This window comes from Rosa rugosa, chromosome 3 (assembly GCF_958449725.1).
Source record: "Rosa rugosa chromosome 3, drRosRugo1.1, whole genome shotgun sequence".
NCBI lineage: Eukaryota > Viridiplantae > Streptophyta > Magnoliopsida > Rosales > Rosaceae > Rosa > Rosa rugosa.
The window spans coordinates 41,713,267-41,734,410 of NC_084822.1; the positions used below are offsets into that span (position 1 = coordinate 41,713,267).

The following is a 21,144-nucleotide window of genomic DNA, read 5'->3' on the forward strand; positions in this document are numbered from 1 at the left end:
ACCCACTTTATTAGAATAAGCTTCATATATAAATAGACAGATCCAATCCAGAGCGGAGCTCCACTTTGAAATTAACGTGTGAAGTTCGAGTTTTGGTCCACTTTTCGGTCGCATATCCACATCTCGACCGTTCAGTTTTTAGGTACTAGTGTATAGATCATCTCTGCAAATTTTCAGCCAAATTGATTATCGTTAAGGTATCTAACTCGCTTAAACCAATGGACGGACTGAATCTGTCAACCTGAACCGTACTAGCTTTAAGGCAATTATCAATGCCTTAACGATCATCATTTTAGCTGAAAATTTGCAGAGACGATCTATACACTAGTACCTAAAAACTGAACGGTCGAGATGTGGATATGCGACCGAAAAGTGACCCAAAACTCGAACTTCACACGTTAATTTTCAAAGCGGAGCTCCGCTCTGGATAGAATATGTATAAATAGATATTTATATATTTATCTTCCAACAAAAGACTTTGTTTGTTTCCTCTATACCAAGACTAATTGTGTCAATAAATCTTTTTCGAAAAAAAAACTGTGTCAATAGACCGAGTATAATAACTCATTGGACTATTCTTTTTCTTCTAGTTTTACTAGGCATTGAAAAATTGTTGGGACAAATTAATACAGTGTAATGTATTTGTCTTTGAAATTGAAAAGTTAATTTGGTCGACAGTTTTAACTAAATAAAGTATTAGTTATCCAATAATTCTTTAATATATATATATATATATATATATATATATATCTATACTATTATTAAGAGAAGAGAGTTTGTCAGCCAAAACAGAAAATTCTTACCAAAATATCCCTCAAATATTAAAAAACATTTGAACTGAAATATTTGAGAAAGACAAAATGGTCAATTCACAAATAAAAGAAAAACAAAAAAAAATAAAAAATAAAATATGTGCAGCAATTTTCTCCACATTCTGTGGAATAACTTCCCAAGAAATTTTTCTATGCTACCGTCACACCAAATGGATTGTGTGACGCTCCACTTAAATGCTCCCACGTGGATATTAGATCCAACTCAGATTCATGTTGAAAACCATTTTCCTGGAATGCCCTTTCTCGGCAAAGAAACCTGGGGTTTGTTCTCTATCTTCTCCATCTTCTTCAACCACTCTGCAATTCTCAACACTATGCAATTCCTTCGAAAGAAGCTGTAATACCCGAAAAATTCAAGTTAATTTCCGATGACGTTTTGGAAATGATTTCGTGGTCGTGGACACGAGTACGAAGCTTAGAGGAGTGTGGAATTAGTTCGAACGATTTTATTTTGAAAACTGAACGTTTTAGGGGGGTCAAAGGAGTTGACTTTTTATACATTGGGAAATTGGGAAAACTTCCTTCATGAAAGTTGTAGAGCGCGTCGATACGAGTTCGTGGACATATGGAACGTAATATTCGGAGTTCGTATGAATAAGTTACGAATATTTGAAAATTGGGATTTTCTATAAATATGAAAAAAAATCCGAATATTGCAAATGAGGACAGAATTTCTGGAACTCCAGAAATTTCTCCCCATTTCTCTCCCGAGCCCAGCCGCGACCCCCTCCCTTCGTCACCTTCGTTCTTCCTCATCCGGCCACCGATTGATGTGAAACAAAGTGGGTTTTTCTGGTCTCGACCCCCTTTACGAGTTTGTAGAAGAAATCGAAGTGAAATACGAGCTGTATGAGGCTCTACAAGGTCGAGAAGAGAGCCTCGTCGGAGACGAAATCGCTCTTCCCCACTTTTTCTGGGCTCTACTTTGTCTGGCCATATCTTCCTCTACAGGCCTCCGATCGACCTGATTCCAAAAGCAATTTTTCTCACCGTGAAGTTTTCTACAACTTTCCAGAAGACATCGACTTGAGATAACCATCGTGGTGGCCGCTAGAAGACCGAGAAGCCGCACAGCCGAGCTGGAAATCGTCTTCCTTCGCCACCTTGGTTCTCCCAGCTCCGGCCACTATAGCTCGAGTTCTTTGAGGGCTTTTCTAGCCCAGAGGAAGTAGAAGCTATCCCCAAGAAGGCTTGCAGCGATTTGATCCGGGGTGATCGAATTTTGAAGATTGGGAAACTAGGGTTCTTCGGGTTTCAAAACTTGCGAGGTAAAATTCTACTTTTTGGCTTATAATCTGACTTTGGTGTAGTTATGAAAAGTGAAATTGGAGTTGAGTTGAAGGACTTTGATGTTGGGAGTTTTGTCTAATTTTGACTTTGGATGGGTGGCGGTGCCGCCACTGTGATGGTGGTTTCCGGCGACCTCCGGACACCCCAAGGACAGTTTCTGTCCATTTTTGTGTTCTACGTGTCGATACGATCGTTTGCATATATAATTCATAATTTTTGGATATCGTATGATGAAGTTATGAATTTTTAAGTTTCGATCGATTTCGATCGTTAGATTTGTGATATGTGAAGTTAGGACCGTCAGATGGACTTGTAGTTTTGATACGATGATCTTATGACTGTCCCAGTGGCTTTGTGTGGTCATGGGCGAAGATCCGACCGTTGGATCTTCGTATAAATGCAAAACGGTGATTAGGGAGGCGATTCGTGAGAATCCGTCCGTTGGATTTTTGTATAAATTTGTGAAGATGTTAGTAAGGACGATTCAGGAAGATCTGACCGTTGGATCTTCGTGATGATTTTTGGGGGGTGATCCTAAAGGCGATCCGTGAGGATCCGACCGTTGGATCATCATTTAATTTCGATCCGACCGTTGGATTGTCGTTTGAGTATGTTTTTGAGCTATTGGCTAAGTTAAGGTCATGTGTGATTAGGTGATTGACGGTCTCCCTTGGGTGAACGATTTCGGTGTGTATTGTGTTGAATTGAAGACGCAGCGGGAATATCGAGGTGAGTAAATCGCACATGGTTCATTCACGAACCGAAATTCGGTGATTTTATTTAATTGAGAAATTGTGGAAATTGTTTTATGAAAATAAATATTTGTTTTAAATTATATGGACTTGATCGACTACGGTCCATAGGTAAGTAAAATGTATTTAAACTATAAAAAAATGAATTTCTAGATTTTATTGCATGTGAACTATAGTTGGTATTAGTGGTCACTCTTGTGTGGGTGACTACATATATATATATATTTACGTGGAATATATATTGGATGGTGTGATTTACTGAGTTATATTTTGAGCATTACCCTTTGGAATATGTGATTTATCTTAGATGTTGTGTTGTCTATGATAATGGGTAATTGAGTAAAGTGCGATAGTTGAGTCGTTGAGATGAATTAAATGAGGAGTCGAGTGAATTGAGGAAAGCAGTCATTCGTAAGGTGAACCTTGGCCCAGGTGACACTTTACGATACAGTTAGAGCTCTAGTCTGTCTGCCGTCATACTGCTTGGGGGATAAACGAGTTATCATATGCCCTTGGGTATGACATGACATACTGAATGGGGTGATTAATATAATTAATCATAAGCCTGTAAGTATGATATACTGAATGGGGTGATTAATATAATTAATCATAAGCCTGTAAGTATAATATACTGCATGGGATGATTTATATAAATAAATCATAAGCCTGTGAGTATATATTGAGTAAGAAGTTGTTTATTATTGAGTAGTCATGATGAGATGTGAGTTGATTGATGCTTGAAGTGATGTTGTACACTTCAATTCTTATGCAAAACAAAATTAAAATGTGCTTGAGTTGATTGTGCTACTTTAAATCGTGCAATCCTTTCATTTACTCATACGAGCTTTGCAAAAAGCTTACCGGGTTTGTATTGTTGCAATCCCGGTACACTATTCAAACGGTGTAGCGGGTAATCCTGCAGGTCAGGAGAATCAGGACGGTGATCGTGCGGGTTAGAGAATTTGTTTTAGTTTTACAGCAATTGTAATTGTGAGGTGAGTTATGCTCATTTGAGCCTTACAATATAATTTGGTGAGAGTGTGCTGTAATAAACAAATTTGAGATTTGGTTTATGTAATATCGAGCGATGTGAGGTGTGGTTGTTTTGAGAAAAAATTCAGGTTGTATTTATGTGAGTTGTATTAATTCATGTTTCGGATTTGGATTTGTTATTCAAAATCCGGGGCGTGACAGAAGCTACAATCTCAAACATAATCATCGATCGAATATCAATCTCTTATGGGATAAAAAAACCTCCTGAAGTTTGTTTGAAGACCCAATTTTTCTTATCTGGGCTATGCCAAAAACAAAAACTCATGAATCTGATTTCACATGACTATTCTTTTGTCTGGAAAAGAAGATTTCAATTAAAATGGAGAAGATTGATTGTAAATAGTTGAATCATATTTGGAATAATTTCAACAATACCCAGCTCAAGCTCAATGTTTTGTTGGAATTATTCATTCATCTGGGTTAGTAGACTTATGGGTAAATATCCAACTTAGAAGAGAGAATGCTCAATCCTGGGTTTGTATATTTCTGGGTTTGTACGAGATTCAATATATGAATGTGGATTCATTCATCTGGGTTTTTAGACTTCTAGGTTACATTAGATGCCCACCACGTTGCATTGATCCACCCAACAAATGTCTTCTTCCATGCACATACCCATCTTCTCATTATCAAAATTGATTCAGATAAGAGATTCACGTCTTATGGATATATGATTGGGTTTCTTCTGAAGTTTTTTGTTTTGTTTTTTTTTTTTTTAAATACCTCATGAATTTCAGTGTGGTGGTTTCGCTGAGAGGTAGATACCAGTGGAGATGGGAGAAAAGTTGCTTGAATAAGGACTTCGCAGAAAGATTGAAGGGAACTAGATCTTCAACCCAATTCAAATGGTATTTTACATAACTCAGTTTTCAACGTAGATCTGAGTTGGATCCAATATCCACGTGGGAGCGTTTAAGTGGACGTCACACAAACCATTTGGTGTGACGGTAGCATAGAAAAATCTCTCTAACTTCCCACACCCATAGGGTGTGTTTGGAGTCTAGTATATATATAAGGTAAGAGGTTGTGGCTATTTAAATTTTGACCTTTCTCGATAAAAATTGTGGCTACGCCACTAGTTAAAGGGACTTGATTGTAACAGTCCGTAAAATCCTAACCCTGGAATTGAGCCATTGACATTATTTGATGTTGTTAACTCCTTAATGTGGGGATTAAAGCTGCAATGAGGAGTAATCCGGGTGTCCAAATCAGTTTTGCTTCTCATTCTTGTAATAGAGTAGCTCATAGACTAGCAAGTATGGCTTATGAATCTGCTCAAGGGACTGTGTGGTCTAATGGTATTCCAGACTGCATTCTTGACCTTGTGCAGCAAGAATGTACTCCCCCTTAATCTTAAATAAAATTCTAGCATCTCTAAAAAAAAAATGTGGGGATTAAAAGTTGGACATATAAGAGAATTCAAGTACAAAATTAATAATTAATTCGAGAATTTTTATTTATTTATTAGACTCAATTACGAGAGTTAAACTTTTTTTTGATTGAAATAGGTCAGCCATTTCATTAAGTTCAGCAAGCAGTACAAAAATGAAACACCTATATGTGGTCGACAGAAAGAATCGTTTCTTAGAACCTCTGCAATCTCTATTTTAGAAGAATAAAAACTCAAAAAGTCTCCAGTACACTCACCTTTTAGAAAATCCACGCACCTTTATTCTAACAAAAACCAAGAAACCTCGAAGTAGACATAAAATGGAACCAACTAAGGCTCTGGTTTTTGCGACCCAAATAACATTTAAATTAAACTAATAGTAGGTGACATAGCACCCTCCACAGTATCCTCTGCAAAAGAAGACTCCACCATCTGCACAACCTCACCATCTGCCAGCTGCACATGCTTACTCTCACCAACATTCTCAGCAACAACTTAATCAAAGTTTATTTTCTCCCTGCACTTATACTTTCTAAGCTTTTTCACTTCTAGCTCATCCACAACTTTAATTCTATTCTTGCTGCCCTTTGGTCTCCCAACCTTCTTCTTTTTTGGCGAAACCAACAGCTTGCCATTCTTATGCTGCAGCACCAAAGAGACATTCTCCTCCACTTGAAGCATTGAGTCAGGAAAAGCTAAATACTTCTTTCCAAAACCACTGCAAGTGGTCTAGTGGTTCTTGCCTAGTTGAGTGTGCTCCCCAACCTAGGTTCGACCCCGAAGCTGTCAAAGTGGGCAGGCACTGTGCTGCAATGCACAGTTGGAGCATTTCACATGCGCCGAAGGGGTTTATCTTGGGCCTAGCCTTTGGGTTCCCCTTGACAAAGTCCAAAAAAAAAAATACTTCTTTCCAAACCTCTCCAAGTTCCTCACTGCTTTTCTTTTCTTTCCTACTGGAGCTATTTGAATGGAGGAGAACGCCACCATATTAGCTTCGTTTCCAAATTCTACCAATGCAAGAACTAAAGTCAGTGCCTTCGAGTTTACCTCATTCGAAGTGGAGGGAAAAGGAACCCGGATGTTCAAGCCACCCGCTGCCTTGATATCAGCCAGAACTTTTTCCAAAATAATGGGGTTGCCCATACTCTTGGACCCCAACAAACCATGAGATCCTACTCCCGCTTGGCTTTCCTTCTCAACAAGGAATCCGTCGACAAAACCACCTGGAGAATCCGACCCAGCACCTATAATAACTAGGGCCTTGCAACTAGCCTCTGACGCGATTCCCATCCCCACGACCCTACCAGAATCACCGGAAGGGAAAGACCCAGACTTAGTCTCCAAGATTAGAGATAGTCCAGCCATGGCAACTGTGAGTCTGTGATGACCTGGATTTTCGTTATTTAATTTTGGTAATTAATAATGGACCAGTTGTACGAATAATTGTTATTGTGCTTTATTCGTAAGTTGTATGTGAAGTGGAATGGTTTTCGTACGTATAATTATTCGAATTTCACAGTTTAGGGGGTCGTGTGAAGTTTGACTTTTTATACGTTGGGATTCTCGGGAAACTTCCTTCACGAAAGTTATAGAGCGCGTCGATACGAGTTTGTGGACATGCGGAACGCGTCAATCAGAGTTCGTATGAGGAAGTTATGGCTTTCGAAAAAAGTTTTCGTTTTAGTATAAATAGGGGATTTCCGAAAATATCTTCATAATTTTATTTCCTTTTCCGGAAAGCATTTCTTCTCTCTCTCTTTTCTCTCGGCTGCACCTTCAGTATCAAAGTTTTTCGACTGACCCGACTCGGCTTTTCCGGCGAACTCCGACGGTGAAACTCTCCAGATTAGATCGCCTCCTTGCTCTGGTCGTCCCTCTGGCATCCTCTAGCGGCGATTCTCACCCACGGTAGCGCTAGAAGGCAGCGAAGATTCGGGTATTCTGACCCGATCGGTTCTCCGATCTCCGACATCGGCGAGGCTTCAAACAAAGCTTGGGGAGGTCGCAGCAACCTCCTTGATCGATCCTTGGTGGTTGTTTGGATCAATTCACGTGAAACTTGGTTCAACTCGGATTGAACTGTAATCCACGGCTTGCGAGGTAGTTTTCGACCCTTTATGCTTAGTTTCTGACTTCGTGCTAGTTATGAAAATGGTTAAGCATGCTGTGATGAACATCTTTAATGTTGGAAGTTTTGTGAAATATTGAGTTTTGGTCAGCGGCGGTGCGCCACCGCCTGTGGCGGCAATCCGCCCATGTAAGGGACTGTTTCTGGTATTATAGATCTTCTACTCATCGATACGAGCTTTTCGATATATAATATGCAATTTTTGGAGTTCGTATGAAATTGTTATGATTTTTACGGTTTCATACCGGTTGATTATTCGATCTGTGAGGATTCGAGCTTCCGATCGACTTGTGGTTTGGACATATCGATCGTGGAAGTATTCCGGAGACTTTGGGAGGTCACGGATGTGGTTTCGCCTCCATTGGCGCCACTTTGGTGATTTTAGTTCAAAACAGGGGTTTCGGACTTAAATCAAATGTGAATCGTTACTAAATTGAAACCGTATGTGATTAGGTACTTGACGAAGTATTTTTAGACGGTTATTTTGTGGATTGGCTGCTTTGTTCTATATTTGTCACACCCCAACTCAGGGATTTTTTTTTTTTTTTGAGTTAAAGGTATGACTTGTACTAAAGAATAGAAACATAATAAAGAAAATTCGTAGTCCATTTGAGATTTGAAGTACTGAAAGAAATAACCAAGTTGCCTTTCCAGCAAAATTACTAATGCAAAAAGCTAACTTCATGGTGATGTCTAGTTTTGAAATGCTGCTACTAGCTTTGATGACTCACAACTCGGGTAATTGACTCTCCAAGACTCTTCAGCAACATCGACACCTCCAGCTTCTAAGATTAATCTTATATGGGTGGTCTATCGTAGTGGTCCTGATCTTTTACTTTAGGTGGAGTGGTGCTTGCAAAGAGAATCAAAATAGGGGAGGAAGACGATGAAGATTAGGCCTGGGCTCGGGTCGGGCCGGGCCTGAAATTTGGTAAAACCGAGACCGAACCCGAAACAATCGGTTCGGGCTTTTTCAAAACTGGAAACCGACAGAACCCGATTCCAAACGGGCCGGTTCGGTCTTCGGGCTTTTCGGGCCCAAAATCCAGTTTCCCAGTTCTGAGCAAAATATTCACAAAATTCGGTAAGAGGCGAGGTTTGAACCCCCGACCTCTTACGCGAAAGCATTACTCCCAACCACTAGAGCACAAGGCACTCTCATTATTTTATGTGCAAAGTTTATATTTATTTTGTCCTAGGCAACTTTTCTTGGTGGTGGAGACCACAGCTTTTCTTTTCTTTTCTTCCACCCGGTCCTTTCTTTTCTTCTCCTTGGTAGCTGCAGCAACTTTTCTTTTCTTTAATGCTTTGGGAAGTGAGGCCAACTCACCACAAACCCATGTGAACAACTCAAGAAGATGTCGGCCATATATTTGATTATTCTTTCTTTCCTTCTTCTTCATCTTCTACACGGCTACACCTTTCTCACACCTTTCTCTTCCCAGTCTCAAAAGCTCAAAGCCAGTCAAGGCCATGAAAAAATCTCATCTTAGATCCTTATAAAACTACTCGTTTTTCATTTCCCACAATTCAATTTTCATTTCTCCACCCAAATAATCCAAAACCCACAACTTTGCTTCTAAAGTTTCCATCTTTTGGTTCTTGCTACTGGAGTTCGGAGGTGGAGAGTGGCGGAGGAGATGGTAATGGACGCGAGAGAGAGAGAGAGAGGTACTGAGACGGAGATTTGAGTTGGTAATTTTTTATTGGTTTCTTGCCTTCTGCAAAGTCTGAACTTTGAAATGGGGTTGAATCACCTTAATGTTTTAGGGTTTTAATCTGGATTTTCAGAAATGAGGGAAGAACACGATATCCTTCGGGGCTGAGATGGTTTTGAGAGAGAGGGAGGCTGAGATCGGTTCGGGTTCGGGCTTTCGGTCTCCATATATTTGAAACCCGAGACCGAACCGATAAAATACATTCGGGTCGGGCTTTGCACCGAACCGATAATTTTCATATCAAAACCGAACCGAATCGGGCTTTTTTGCTCGGTTCGGGTCGGGTCCTCGGTCTTTCGGGTTTGGACGCCCAGCCCTAATGAAGATAGCAGACGAGATTTTGAGATTGGTTTGTCGTTAAACGACATCCAACAGAAGTATAAATCATTGGTCTTGGGCTTTTACAATTGACTTGGGTTTTAACAAATAAATAAATAAATAAAATAAAACAAATAATGGGCTGGTCTAAAAATATAGAGATAGCATATATACTTATATATATATATATATCTAAACAACACGTCTTGGTGATGTGTGTGTATATATATTTATATATATCACACCATAAAACAATTATACATATACACACGCCCATAATTAAGAATATAAATTAATACTCAAGCAAAAATAATAATATTCACTATATCTTACTTTCTTAATATTATTAAAAGTATAGGTCGTTACAATATTGAAGACGCAGCGGGAGTTTCGAGGTGAGTAATCTCACAACGTTCATTTACGAACGGAGTTACCATTATTGTTTTGGCTTTATTTATTTAACTGCAAACTATAGTTGGTATTAGTAGGCATTCCTGAGCGAATGACTACGTATATATATATTTACGCGAAATATATATATTCTTGTGAGTGATATGCATGGTTGTGTTCATATTATTGTTGAAGGCGATTTTTCAGGAAACAATATTGTGGAAAAATATGTTTTTCTATTGTTTGAAAAGTAGTGAATTTGATGTTACATTTTTGAGTCAAGCGTGACTCATTTTAAATGTATTGGTCCTTGTACCAAGAGCCACAGATGGTGAGCAGGGATGGGGAAAGCCGAAACTAGATGTTTGTAATGTTTTTAGGTCAGGTGCGACTTATTTGACGTTTGATTTTTAGACCAGAAGGGGTCTGAAGATCATATGTCACCGATGGTGACAGGTCGCAGATGGTGACCTTGATGTTTAATTTTAAGACCAGACGGGGTTTGAAATCATATGTCACAGATGGTGACCAAGGCAGAAAATAGGTAATCACGTCCTTGGCCGGACGAGTGGTTACGATTTCAGTAGAGCTCTAGTCTGTCAGCCATTATAGTTTATGGGGGTAACGGTCGAGGTTGCTGGAGACTCATAAGTATGTAGTTTAAAGGAGAGTTCCGAAAGTATTCTTCTTTTATTGTCTAGATGAGACTTGAATTGCTTCTTGATGGTTAAGTTAGCAAATAGAACATTGTCATAGCGGTGACTTATGTTGTCCTTTCGGTAGAAAGGATATGGAATGCTAGAAGGAATCATGGTTGCATGGTTTTCTTAAGCTGATTTGTGTGAGTTGTTGATTGATGTTCATGAGTTACTCATACGAGCTTTCATAAGCTTACCGGATTTGTTGTGTGGCAACTCGGTGCACTATTCAATGGTGTAGAGGTTAATCATGCAGGTCAGGGTAATCGTGGCTGAAGCTAAGGTAGCTTGTTGGCAGCAGAACGGGTAGGAAGCAAATTTTGTTGGCTTTGCCATTGTATGACTTCCGCTATGTAGTAAGCTCTGAGGAGCATTTACGTTTTATTTTGTGATGACAATTTAATTCGTAAGTTTGTGTAATATATGACTTTGTGGAGCGGGTCAATATTGGAATTGTGGGTTTTAGGGCATCAATATGTACTTGATTTAAAGGGAAGATGTTCCAGGTATTTTGTATTGATGACTGAACGATCACGCATGTATAATTATGGAATTGTATATCGATTTTTATTTGTGTTAAAAATCAGGGGCATGACAGCAACTACTGGAGGCATCGTGAGAATCTCCTCCTTCTCCTTAATCAGACGTTTGTCACAGCCTAGAGCATCATGGACGAAAAACCCACAATCGCGACAAAAACCCTTCACCTTTTCATAGATGAAGACTAACTCTGGTTTCACAGCAGGAGAGAACTCAACAACCTTCCAGGTACGAACCCGTCGCCTAACATCGAACACCACTTTGATCCTCTGTTCTTCATCCTTTCTCTTAAGAGCATTCAGATCAAGACGTAAGACTTGCCCTAGTGAAGAGCCCACTATGGAGAGAGCAACTTTGTTTCTCAGCCCAAAAGGGAGCCCTATTACTGCAACCCAAGTCTCCATCAGATGCAATGGAACTTCTTCCACTGGACCCAAGCCATCGTACTCCCCCACCACTAGCATGGTATTGCGATAAAACCACGGCCCCCCATGCAGGATCCTATTTTGTGCAGCCTCATTCTCGAATTGGAAAACGAATAGCTTCCCTGCATCCTGGATAGTAAGGCCCGATCTGATGTGCCAGATGGTGGAGATTGTGCCTTTAAAACTTGGAAATTTTTCCTTCGGCACCAACAATTGACCCACCTAGTCGAATCTGATTGTGTCATAACAGTAGCGAGACTATCCATCGTTGTTGCCAGTGGATTGAAGGTAAAAATCAGATCGGAAAGATGAAGTTTTGGTATTTTTGTCGATGTAGGAGTACACCGAGAAACCCTAGCAGAAACGGCTAGGTCTTTTTTTTTATGTTTTTGTTTTTCTTGTTTGGTCCTAAAAACAGATAGATCAAGAAAAAAAAATTACGAGAGTTAAACTTAAAATCTCTCATTTACGGATAAGTATTCAAATTTTAAACTCGATACTTTAAATTTACAGAAATTTTGGATAAAAATAAAGAAAATCACATTATTTAGATAAATATAACAAAATGTCTTTCTTGAACCATATAACAGAATCTGAAAATCCTCACTATCTAGTTACCTACATGTTAATCACACCATTGTTCAGGAGTCGTAAGTTGTAATCTTCTAGTAAGTCCTGCCCCAATAGGTCCACTTCCTTGCTGGCTTTCCAGAGGCAAAGCAAAGTGTCCCTGCACATACACATACACATACATATAAGCTACAACAATACTCATATTACGAAGATAGGCATAGTGCTTATTCTATCTGAACCAAAGAAAAATTAATGATGTACCTTCAGGAAGTTCAGGCTGCTCAAATGGGGTGCAGAGAGACTTAGCTGCTCCCATTTCACCTTCACCCTTAGTTCGTTTTTTCACATCCTCTTCCACATCCTAATAAACAAGACCAAGAGAGAAACCGGATTAAGAGCTGGCCAGATGGAAGCTATACATCATAACGACGATATTGATGACAATGTGACAACCATACTTACCATTTCATCACACCAAGGAGCCAAGATCATTTTCTTTTGGTTTAGAGCTTCCATAAATTCTTCCCATGTCCTTGCAACTTGGATACAAGCATCTCGTCTTTCCCTTGCAACATCAAACATGTTTTGCTGAATTCTATCCAACGTGTCCTTTACTCGCTCAACCAAATTATTGTTCAGAGGAATGTCAACTTTTTCTGAATTGTCCCGACGAACAAAGCGCACCTGAAACCCAGATGATGAACATGACGCAGTTCTCTTGGAGAACCATCAACAATAAACGAGCCAACAGAACCCGGATAATTACAAATTGAGCAATAAGAGAAAAATGACTAGCTAACTGAAGAAACAGTCTTACTTGATTCTTATCCAAATCCCTCTGTCCAATTTCAATCCTCAGAGGAACACCTTTCATCTCCCAATGCCAATACTTCTGACCAGGTGTAGAGGTTCTACTCAAATCTGCCTTAACACGAAAACCAGCTTTTTTCAAGGTAACTACAGTTTTCCTGCAGGCCTCCAATATGGCTTCTGTATCAACATCCCTGTAAATAACTGGAATCACAATAGCCTGCAGAGTTGCCACTTTAGGTGGCATTACCAACCCTCTGTCATCTCCATGCACCATCACCATCACTCCAATCTGTACTCATAATATCACATAATGGTAACAACAAATTATAATTCATAATTGGACATCGATGATAGTAGTGCAACAAACTTTAAATCCAGAAATTAGAAGAAAGTAAACTTACCGTTCGAGTAGTATAAGCCCAAGAGTTTTGCCAAACCATGGCCTTTTCTTGCATTTCATTTTCAAACTTGACGTCAAACATTTTAGCAAAATTTTGACCCAAACAATGTGAGGTGGCACCTTGTATACCGCGGCCGGCATTAGGAATAAAAGCCTGCATGTGTGAAACTAAAATACTCAAGCTCACCATAGAAAGAGGCAATAAAAACATGCTTAAATCAGGTATAAACTATCATGTACCTCTACACTTGTGGTGTAAAGAGCACCAGCAAATTTCTCAAGCTCGGTCTTTTGTCCCTTCACAACTGGAACCGCCAAATATTCCTCATATATCTTTCTGTACAGTTCCAACATCTCCTGGACCTACAATCAAGATGAATAATCAGAATCCAACCTTCAAAACTTTACTCTCAGTGAGTTACTATTAATAAGCACATTATCAGGCAAATGTCAGGTGGAGCCTAAATGAAAGTTAGAAACTTTGCATTGAATAGATCACAGAGCCAATTAACTTCTGTAATCAGGAGGGTGTTATGTGCAGCTTTGTTTTGTGTTTCTAGAATCTGCAGCTGTGGAAATGGTACCTCAGTGGCTAAATATAAGCTAACACCCATATATACGAGTAATATCAATAGTAATATAAAGATGAAATATGAACACGGCTAAACTCGAACTACTATAGAACAGTAAACTATCGGACTTGGCTATACATTATCTATAGAACAGTGAAATCTGAGTAACTCCGTACCTCATGATCTGCCTCTTCCTTTGTTGCAAAAGCAGTATGGCCTTCTTGCCAAAGAAACTCTTTACTCCTGACATTATAAAAGGAAACAAAGTATTACATACTTTTCAAGAGATAAAGTTCAAGAAACTGGTCATTTAACATGGAGAATAATTGGAGACCCTGCCAAAGAATCTACGAAACATCTAGTTTGAGCTGAAAGAACAACTTGAATTCTATGAGATTGCCATCTTAATTGTCGTTGTCAATGCTGCAAAATTGTTACATATATAGAAGGGGTGTATGCATTTCAACCCATGTAGACAAAGAAACTACCTGATAAATGGAGTAGGATTGCTCTCCCAACGAACAACATTGACCCACTGATTTTGCTTGTATGGTAAGTCAAGGTGACTCCTGATTCTTTTAGAGAAATCTGGATACATGATAGCCTCGCTTGTTGGACGGATTGCAACAGGCACTTTCAATTCTGATTTTCCAGCCTCTGTGACCCAAGCGACCTACAAAAGCATGAAAATGACATAATATAATGTAGTTTATTTTCCAAGGGCATCTGAATCATCAAACACCACTGCTGCAGTGTTTCTTAAGCCATACTATCATGCTTTCTCACAATCTAACCTCAGGAGCGAAGCCCTCTATGTGACTCTTTTCTCGTTCCAAAGAATCACGGGTTACAAAGAGAGGGTACGTGCAAGATTCTATCTCCATTTCATCTGTTTCTGCTTCAAAAAATGCCTACAAATTAACAGCATTGGAAAGATAGAAAGTGAGCTATTCTGCTGAGTTATGAGGAAAAATTTGTAAGATAAATAGTGAAATCTGCAAGCATAAGCTAAGAACGTAAGTATTGAATAAAGAACTGGGAGACAAAGTTCAAAACTCCGATATTTGGGATGGACATAGTACAGGACTGGTACTGCTACTCAATTTAAATGAGAAACTCAAGATAATGAAAATTTGAGGACAGCATTTAGTAGTACCCAGAATTCTAGCGAAAAATAGTCGTTTAAATATCATATATTAATTGGCTTACTGAGAACTAGACTTAGAGTTCTAATCATAATGCTGACACCAGATGGGTAATATGTAGTTCTAGCAGAAGCCAACACAAATATCAACATATATGACTTGATGATATTCTAGGAAACTAAAGCAACGCATACTTTCATATTCTCCCATATTTTCATTGCCCAGTGCCTTATAATATAACAACCAGAGATATCAGTGTAGCCAATCATGTCGGCACGAAGAAGAACCTGCAGGGATCAGCTAGATATATCAGTGTAGTCAATTATGTCAGTACGAAGAGGAACCTGCTGGAACAAAGTAAGGGGCCAATTTCTCAATCATATTTGTGAAAGAACACTAGGAACAAAACCCAGAAAACATGGAAGGACAGATACCTGACGATACCACTCTCCGAAATTCTCGTCCTTCTTATAGGAAAGACCCAGTTCAGCCATGTTTTAGTACCTAATTGACAGTAGCCAGTAGCACAGTTAGGTTCTATATATTAGGCTCATACAATTCACTATGCTAAAGAACACCAGAATGCCTAACATTTAAGTTAACTAGAAGAACACAAAAACCAGTAGGCAAACATTAACCCAAAGACTGAAGGCAAAACAAACTGGGGAAGTTTGATGCTCACCAAACTGAATTTGGTGTTGTGTTTTCTGATTCGGCCTCTGCTTCAGGCTACTTAGCCTTCTCTCTGAAATCGGAGGAAAGAAAGAGGACGCCGACTCACTGTTCAGTATTAGTCTCGGACAGTAAGTATTTTATTCATTGCAACCGTCAAAGATAAAAGTCATATATGGAACAGATTTCAAGTCTTGGGGCGCAAGTTTTCAGTTTTGAACAAAGGAATCTTGGGCAGCAAGCTTTTTATCCAAATATGTTTTAATTTTTTTTTTTTTTCTTACAAGAAACGAGTACGCTCAAGTTCCCCCCCACCCCCAAAAAAAAAAAACAAACAAACACGTCAATATATTGACTTTATTGAGCAACTTGGGTCGCAAGGAATTTTGGCAACAACCAAAAGTACTGAATTCTACAGGTCGTCCGGTGTCACAGTATATACCATTAGAACTGAAGCAGTCCTCTTTTCTGTGTTATTTTGGTATTGCAATGTAACCAAGTCTTTCTCAGGAGTATCTCCAGGCCTTGACAAATCAATAGTGACTCCATCTCATGGATTGTTCATCACCAACTCGGAGGCTTCAGATTGAATGTGACTCCCCTCCTCATCGGGGACCTTCATCTCGGAGGCCTGATCCGTGTTATGTATAGGCAACACTGCAGTTGGTACATTTATTTCTTCAATGATCTCTAACACATCAACTGGCTTGTTAGACACACTTTCCAAACCAGAATCTTGAGACTCTAAGGAGGTATCTGTCACATTTGTGGTACTTCTGTAGGTGGAATTTCCATCCACATCTGGAAAATTGGCAGATAATCCCGGAGCACAAGATTCTGTATTCAGTGATACTGTTTCTGCATTAACTTGTGGATTGTATCTGGCTGTCTCATCCTCCTCTAATTGCATATGATCCTCTGAAGGACTTGCAGCATCATTCTCGGAAGTGTCAGTAGCATACTTTGATTCGCTTGGTTCAGCTTCCAACGACGACGTTGTTTCAGCATTGAAGTCAACTTCTTGATCATATGAGACTACTGCACCCTCCTCTAGTTCCACATAATCCTCTAAAGAACTTGTATCATCTTCCTGAAAAGAGTGAGCTGTATTCATTGATGCTGATTCAGCATTAAAGGAAACTTCTGGGTCATATGAGGCTACTTTATGCTCCTCTGGTTCCGCAGAACCCTCTAGACAGCTACTAGCATCTGCCTGAAAAAAGCCGGTCTCATTCTTTGGTTGGTCAGTACATTCTTCTGTGTTCAAGGATATGGATTCAGCATTACAGGCAACTTCTGGCTTGTCTGTGGCTACTGCATCTTCCTCTGAAGAATTAGCATCATCCTGAAAAGAGTCAGCTTCATTATTGGGTTGTTCCTCTGCTTCTTCTTCACTCACATGCTCTTGTTCCTTCTCAATCTCCAGCAACTTTTGGATCGTTTCAGCAGCAGAATCTATAGCCCATGCATCATCGTTGACATCTCTGCATTTAACAAATTGTTAATACTTGACATAAAAACCTCTTGCCGAGACTCATGCTGTGGGTAAAAGAAGCACCATCACATTTTGTCAACATCAAATGACAATAGAAGTTCAAGAAATACCTTCTAGGATCTAGTCCAGCTGAAACAAAGGCTGATTTCATCAGATTCATGAGAAACAAAGGGTTGCTGGAGAAGTAACCTCCGTACCTTGTGATTTCCACTAGAAATTGCACATCCAAAATAAACTGCTGTAGGATACACAGGCAAAAAGAAAAAATTTGAATAAACAAGCATCATGACAAAAGAAGCGGATAGTAACCAGACTGCTAGCACTTCTCTAGGCATGCCTAAGGGACAAGAAAAAGAAAAGGAACCACAAACCTGCTTGAAAGCGAGAGGATGATCTTCTGTCATATTCTCCTTATTAATATCCCTGAACTCTTTGTTATTTGAAATCCAAACAAAAACAGCCTCTATAATCTCCCCTAATAGCTCTATTAACCAATCAACTTCAAAAACATTGTCCTCAGAAAGCTTTTCTAGTTTCCTCAGTTCTAGAAACAGTACCTGATCGTCAGACATCAAAACCAAGACCATATTAGTAGCATATATACTTGCATCAAAAACAAGACCATATCAGCAGCATATAATCCAAGTCCCCCAAAGTTACAACTTTTCTTAACTAAGAGGATATAATTGACTGATGCAGTAAATTCTGAGTAAATCCAAGAAAAACTGCTGAAAGGAGCGGTGACATGCTGTAGCCTAGTCCAACTAAGCTGTCTGACTGTATCAAAGGCATGACATGCTGAGGACATGGTCATTATCCTATCACTATTCAACGAACTCTTCAAATATTTTCAATAATTTCAGCAGCTTTCTTGATTTCTAAATTTCAAAAACTTCAATGTAAGAGTGAACAGTTGCAGATGTAAATTTATAAAGCACCTCCTTGCACAGCATTAAGAAATAAGGAACTATTGAACCTCATGAGCTTTTAGACAATCGTTATTTCATACACATTTGATTTTTATTTTTCACTTTCTTGTGGTTTCAACTTGGACTATATTGCTGTTCAAATTATTTATCTGACAAAGAAAAAATATCAGCATAATTATGTAATAAGATACCTGAAAGGTAAGGGAGGGCATTCCTCCATCAAATATGCAAGACTCACCCTGGCCGTCAATGCAGATTTCTGGAAGTTTGTAGCTAGTTTTGAGGGACATTACTTTATTTATGAATTGCTCACAGAATAGAGATCTGAGCCCAAGAGAGGCTTCTTGAATGAAAAATATACAACTGTCAATTTCCTTCTGTTGATAACCACCAGGGTGGCTTTTTCTTAATTCAGAATTGGTGTCACTAGCACCCTTGAAAATACTCCTGACCATGTTGGAGAAAAGTTGCTCAAGTGATGATAGATTGGCTAGAATAGAAACCTGTTGTTGCACTGACTCGGCCAAATTGATTCTTGAACTGGATTTTTCTGTAACAGTTGTTTCACAGTTGATGGCTCTTTCAAGGATGTCTATATACTTTTTAAAGAGGTTCATAAGTCCACTAAGAATTGATCCTTCAATTTCAAGGGCAAGTAATGGGCTGACATCTACAGTGATAGCCTTGAAGCAAACAATAAAAAAGGTTAGTAAGGATAGCATCATATCATTACCATGCATCACCTACAATCATACCATGAACTCTTTTGGATGATCCTTTTTGTTCCCTTTATGTCTAAAATAAATTCAAAGACAAAATGATACATACCTGCAGCAGTGTCACAAACTTCCGGCCGCTGTTAGTGAGCAAGCAATATTCTGGTTGTTGCCCAACAACCATGGAAGAGCACCATTCATTAATAATTCCAGATACAAGATATCTACCCAAAACCCATGTATCAGTCGCTGTAAAGATGCCAATAACTTTTGTAAAATGGTCCAGGTGTATATTTAGAACATCTTCCATGCAAGGGCGAATATGCTTGATCAAATATGGCTGCAACACTAGTCTCTGAGTTTCCAGCAAACAACAAAATGAAATTGCAAACTGCATAGCTTCTACTGCTGTGGACAATCCACCACTTATTTCTGAGATGGACTTAACATATTCATCAAAACAAGCAGCAAACACTTTAGTTTCTTGACGAGTCCACTTAACAACTTCTGGTGCATAAGGAGAAGTTTCTCCATATAACATCACAAAACTTCTTGCTGCTTGAGAAATCTTAGAAAACACGAACTTTGAGAGTTCCCTGATGTATACCCTATCCAACAACGATTTCGAAGCCTTCAATTTATGTATACCAGAAGCAATGCGTGAATGGTAATATTTGAGCAATAAATTAGTTGCAAGATGACTATCACCTAGTCTGCAAAGCCCCACCAGTGCTTTCTGAAGTTCGGCTGCAGATATTCTTGGATTTTCAGCCAACATTGTCAACTGTTGTGTAAGCAAGCCCTTCCTCTCAGAAATTGCAGAGTCAAATAGTCTTAACTCGTCCAACGGACAATCCTCTTCAAACTGCATCCTTTGGAAATTCTCATCCTCCAATTCTAAGATAGCCAGCGCTTCATCGATCCTGTTCTCAGACAAGAGAATGTCCAACGTTTCTAAAACATCATTTGCGTGAGCCTCTAACTCACTGATCAGAAGAGGTTCATCCCATTCTGATTCTTCAATAACCGAGTCCATACTCTCCTTTGATAAAACCTTTGAATATATGCCATCTACAAGGTCATTCACAAGCCTCTTTTGGGTCGAAACATGGTTTCTCAGTTGCAGCAGCTCCCTTTCCACGCGCCCTACTTCTTCAAAGACTCTACATATATATAACAACACATTTCCACTTATTTATGGAATCAAAGCATCACTTCTACTCTATTGACAAGTAACCAAATCGCGACACCAAATTACACATATAATTAAAGATCACATACTTATTACAAACACATTAATACAGTTCTATGATATCGTAATCCGAGAATTTCGAGTGTTCATTGAGTAAAAAGAACAAGGAAAAATATATATTGCTGAAGAGTGAAGAATTTACCTTATAAAAGACGAATAATTAGCAAAGATGTGCCTGTGAAAATCTCCATTGGATGCAGCCTTCAGCTCCAGGAGTTCCGAACAGAGATGCTTAATACCCTAAAATCAAAGCAATATCACATATGAAATGAAACCTCTAATTCCACCAAAAAAAATCAACACTGGACTCGATTGAAGGTAATTGACTAACCCTTGCGGTCATGGATTGAAGGTCGGAGTCGTCATCGCGGTCACTGGAGACGACGGAGGACGCGTCGGAGGCCGTGTCGGACTGCGTGGAGTTCTCCATTTCCGGGAGGTCTCTGAAGCGAAACCGAGAAGAAGTGGAAGACGACTCCATGGGGAAAGGCTATCCATTAGCACCGGAAACTGTGATCAAGTATTTATAGCAAATCGGAAGCCCCGCTGATTTGGAGGTGGCTCTTGTCGTTAGGTGGCTCCGTTGGCGCGCTTTGGTTTCTTCGTTCATCTTTACCGTTATGCGAGGGTAGAGGATCACTTATACGGCGTCGTGTCCTGGGTTTGGCGGTTAGGATAAATTTTACAATTTCGATTTTAACGAAATTTCGGTATTTCAAAATTTACGGAATTTTTCGTTAAAATTTTGAGGGTTGAGAAGCGCCTTTTTTGTGTGTGTGCACAGAGAAGAGAGAGTTGAGTCGTTGAGAGTTGATAAAAATATTGATAAAGAGACGAAGTCGGTTTTTATTATATTAAAGAAAAAAAATTAAAGAAATTAAAAAATTAAATTCTTAATAAAAACATTTTTGTCGATACCGGCACTTCAGATCTAATGGATATTTCAGTACTTAAGTTTTGATGGATATATTGATAAATGTCGACATATATATTATGCACAAATTAGTGTCGAAGATGTTTTATGAAAATTCTCAAATATTGG

General features: G+C 39.1%; 2 protein-coding genes and 1 long non-coding RNA gene across 4 annotated transcripts; 1 reads left to right on the top strand and 2 right to left on the bottom strand.

The window, feature by feature from the left end:
- Positions 1-1,185: 1,185 nt before the first annotated feature.
- Positions 1,186-4,062, top strand: LOC133741356 (uncharacterized). The gene is made up of 3 exons (XR_009861838.1): positions 1,186-2,101; positions 2,777-2,852; positions 3,783-4,062. It is a non-coding gene; the product is annotated as an uncharacterized LOC133741356 (long non-coding RNA).
- A 7,996-nt stretch (positions 4,063-12,058) lies between these two features.
- Positions 12,059-16,168, bottom strand: LOC133741000 (proline--tRNA ligase, cytoplasmic-like). Its single transcript, XM_062168933.1, has 13 exons — positions 16,153-16,168; positions 15,721-15,818; positions 15,473-15,542; positions 15,233-15,325; positions 14,688-14,804; positions 14,382-14,566; positions 14,070-14,136; positions 13,562-13,684; positions 13,323-13,475; positions 12,926-13,210; positions 12,571-12,792; positions 12,370-12,469; positions 12,059-12,265 (listed from the first exon to the last, which is right to left on the bottom strand). The coding sequence occupies exons 3-13, from the start codon at positions 15,530-15,532 to the stop codon at positions 12,201-12,203; spliced, it is 1,470 nt and encodes a 489-aa protein (XP_062024917.1). The 5' UTR covers positions 15,533-15,542; positions 15,721-15,818; positions 16,153-16,168; the 3' UTR covers positions 12,059-12,200.
- On the bottom strand, positions 16,050-20,776 carry LOC133740998 (exocyst complex component EXO84B-like). 2 transcript variants are annotated; one of them, XM_062168930.1, is made up of 7 exons: positions 20,434-20,776; positions 20,245-20,342; positions 18,963-20,013; positions 18,326-18,817; positions 17,577-17,762; positions 17,316-17,440; positions 16,050-17,194 (listed from the first exon to the last, which is right to left on the bottom strand). In XM_062168930.1, the coding sequence occupies exons 1-7, from the start codon at positions 20,581-20,583 to the stop codon at positions 16,261-16,263; spliced, it is 3,036 nt and encodes a 1,011-aa protein (XP_062024914.1). In that variant the 5' UTR covers positions 20,584-20,776; the 3' UTR covers positions 16,050-16,260. The 2 variants fall into 2 exon arrangements, with proteins under 2 accessions (XP_062024914.1, XP_062024913.1); XM_062168929.1 differs by having other exon boundaries at positions 17,316-17,443.
- Positions 20,777-21,144: the final 368 nt, after the last annotated feature.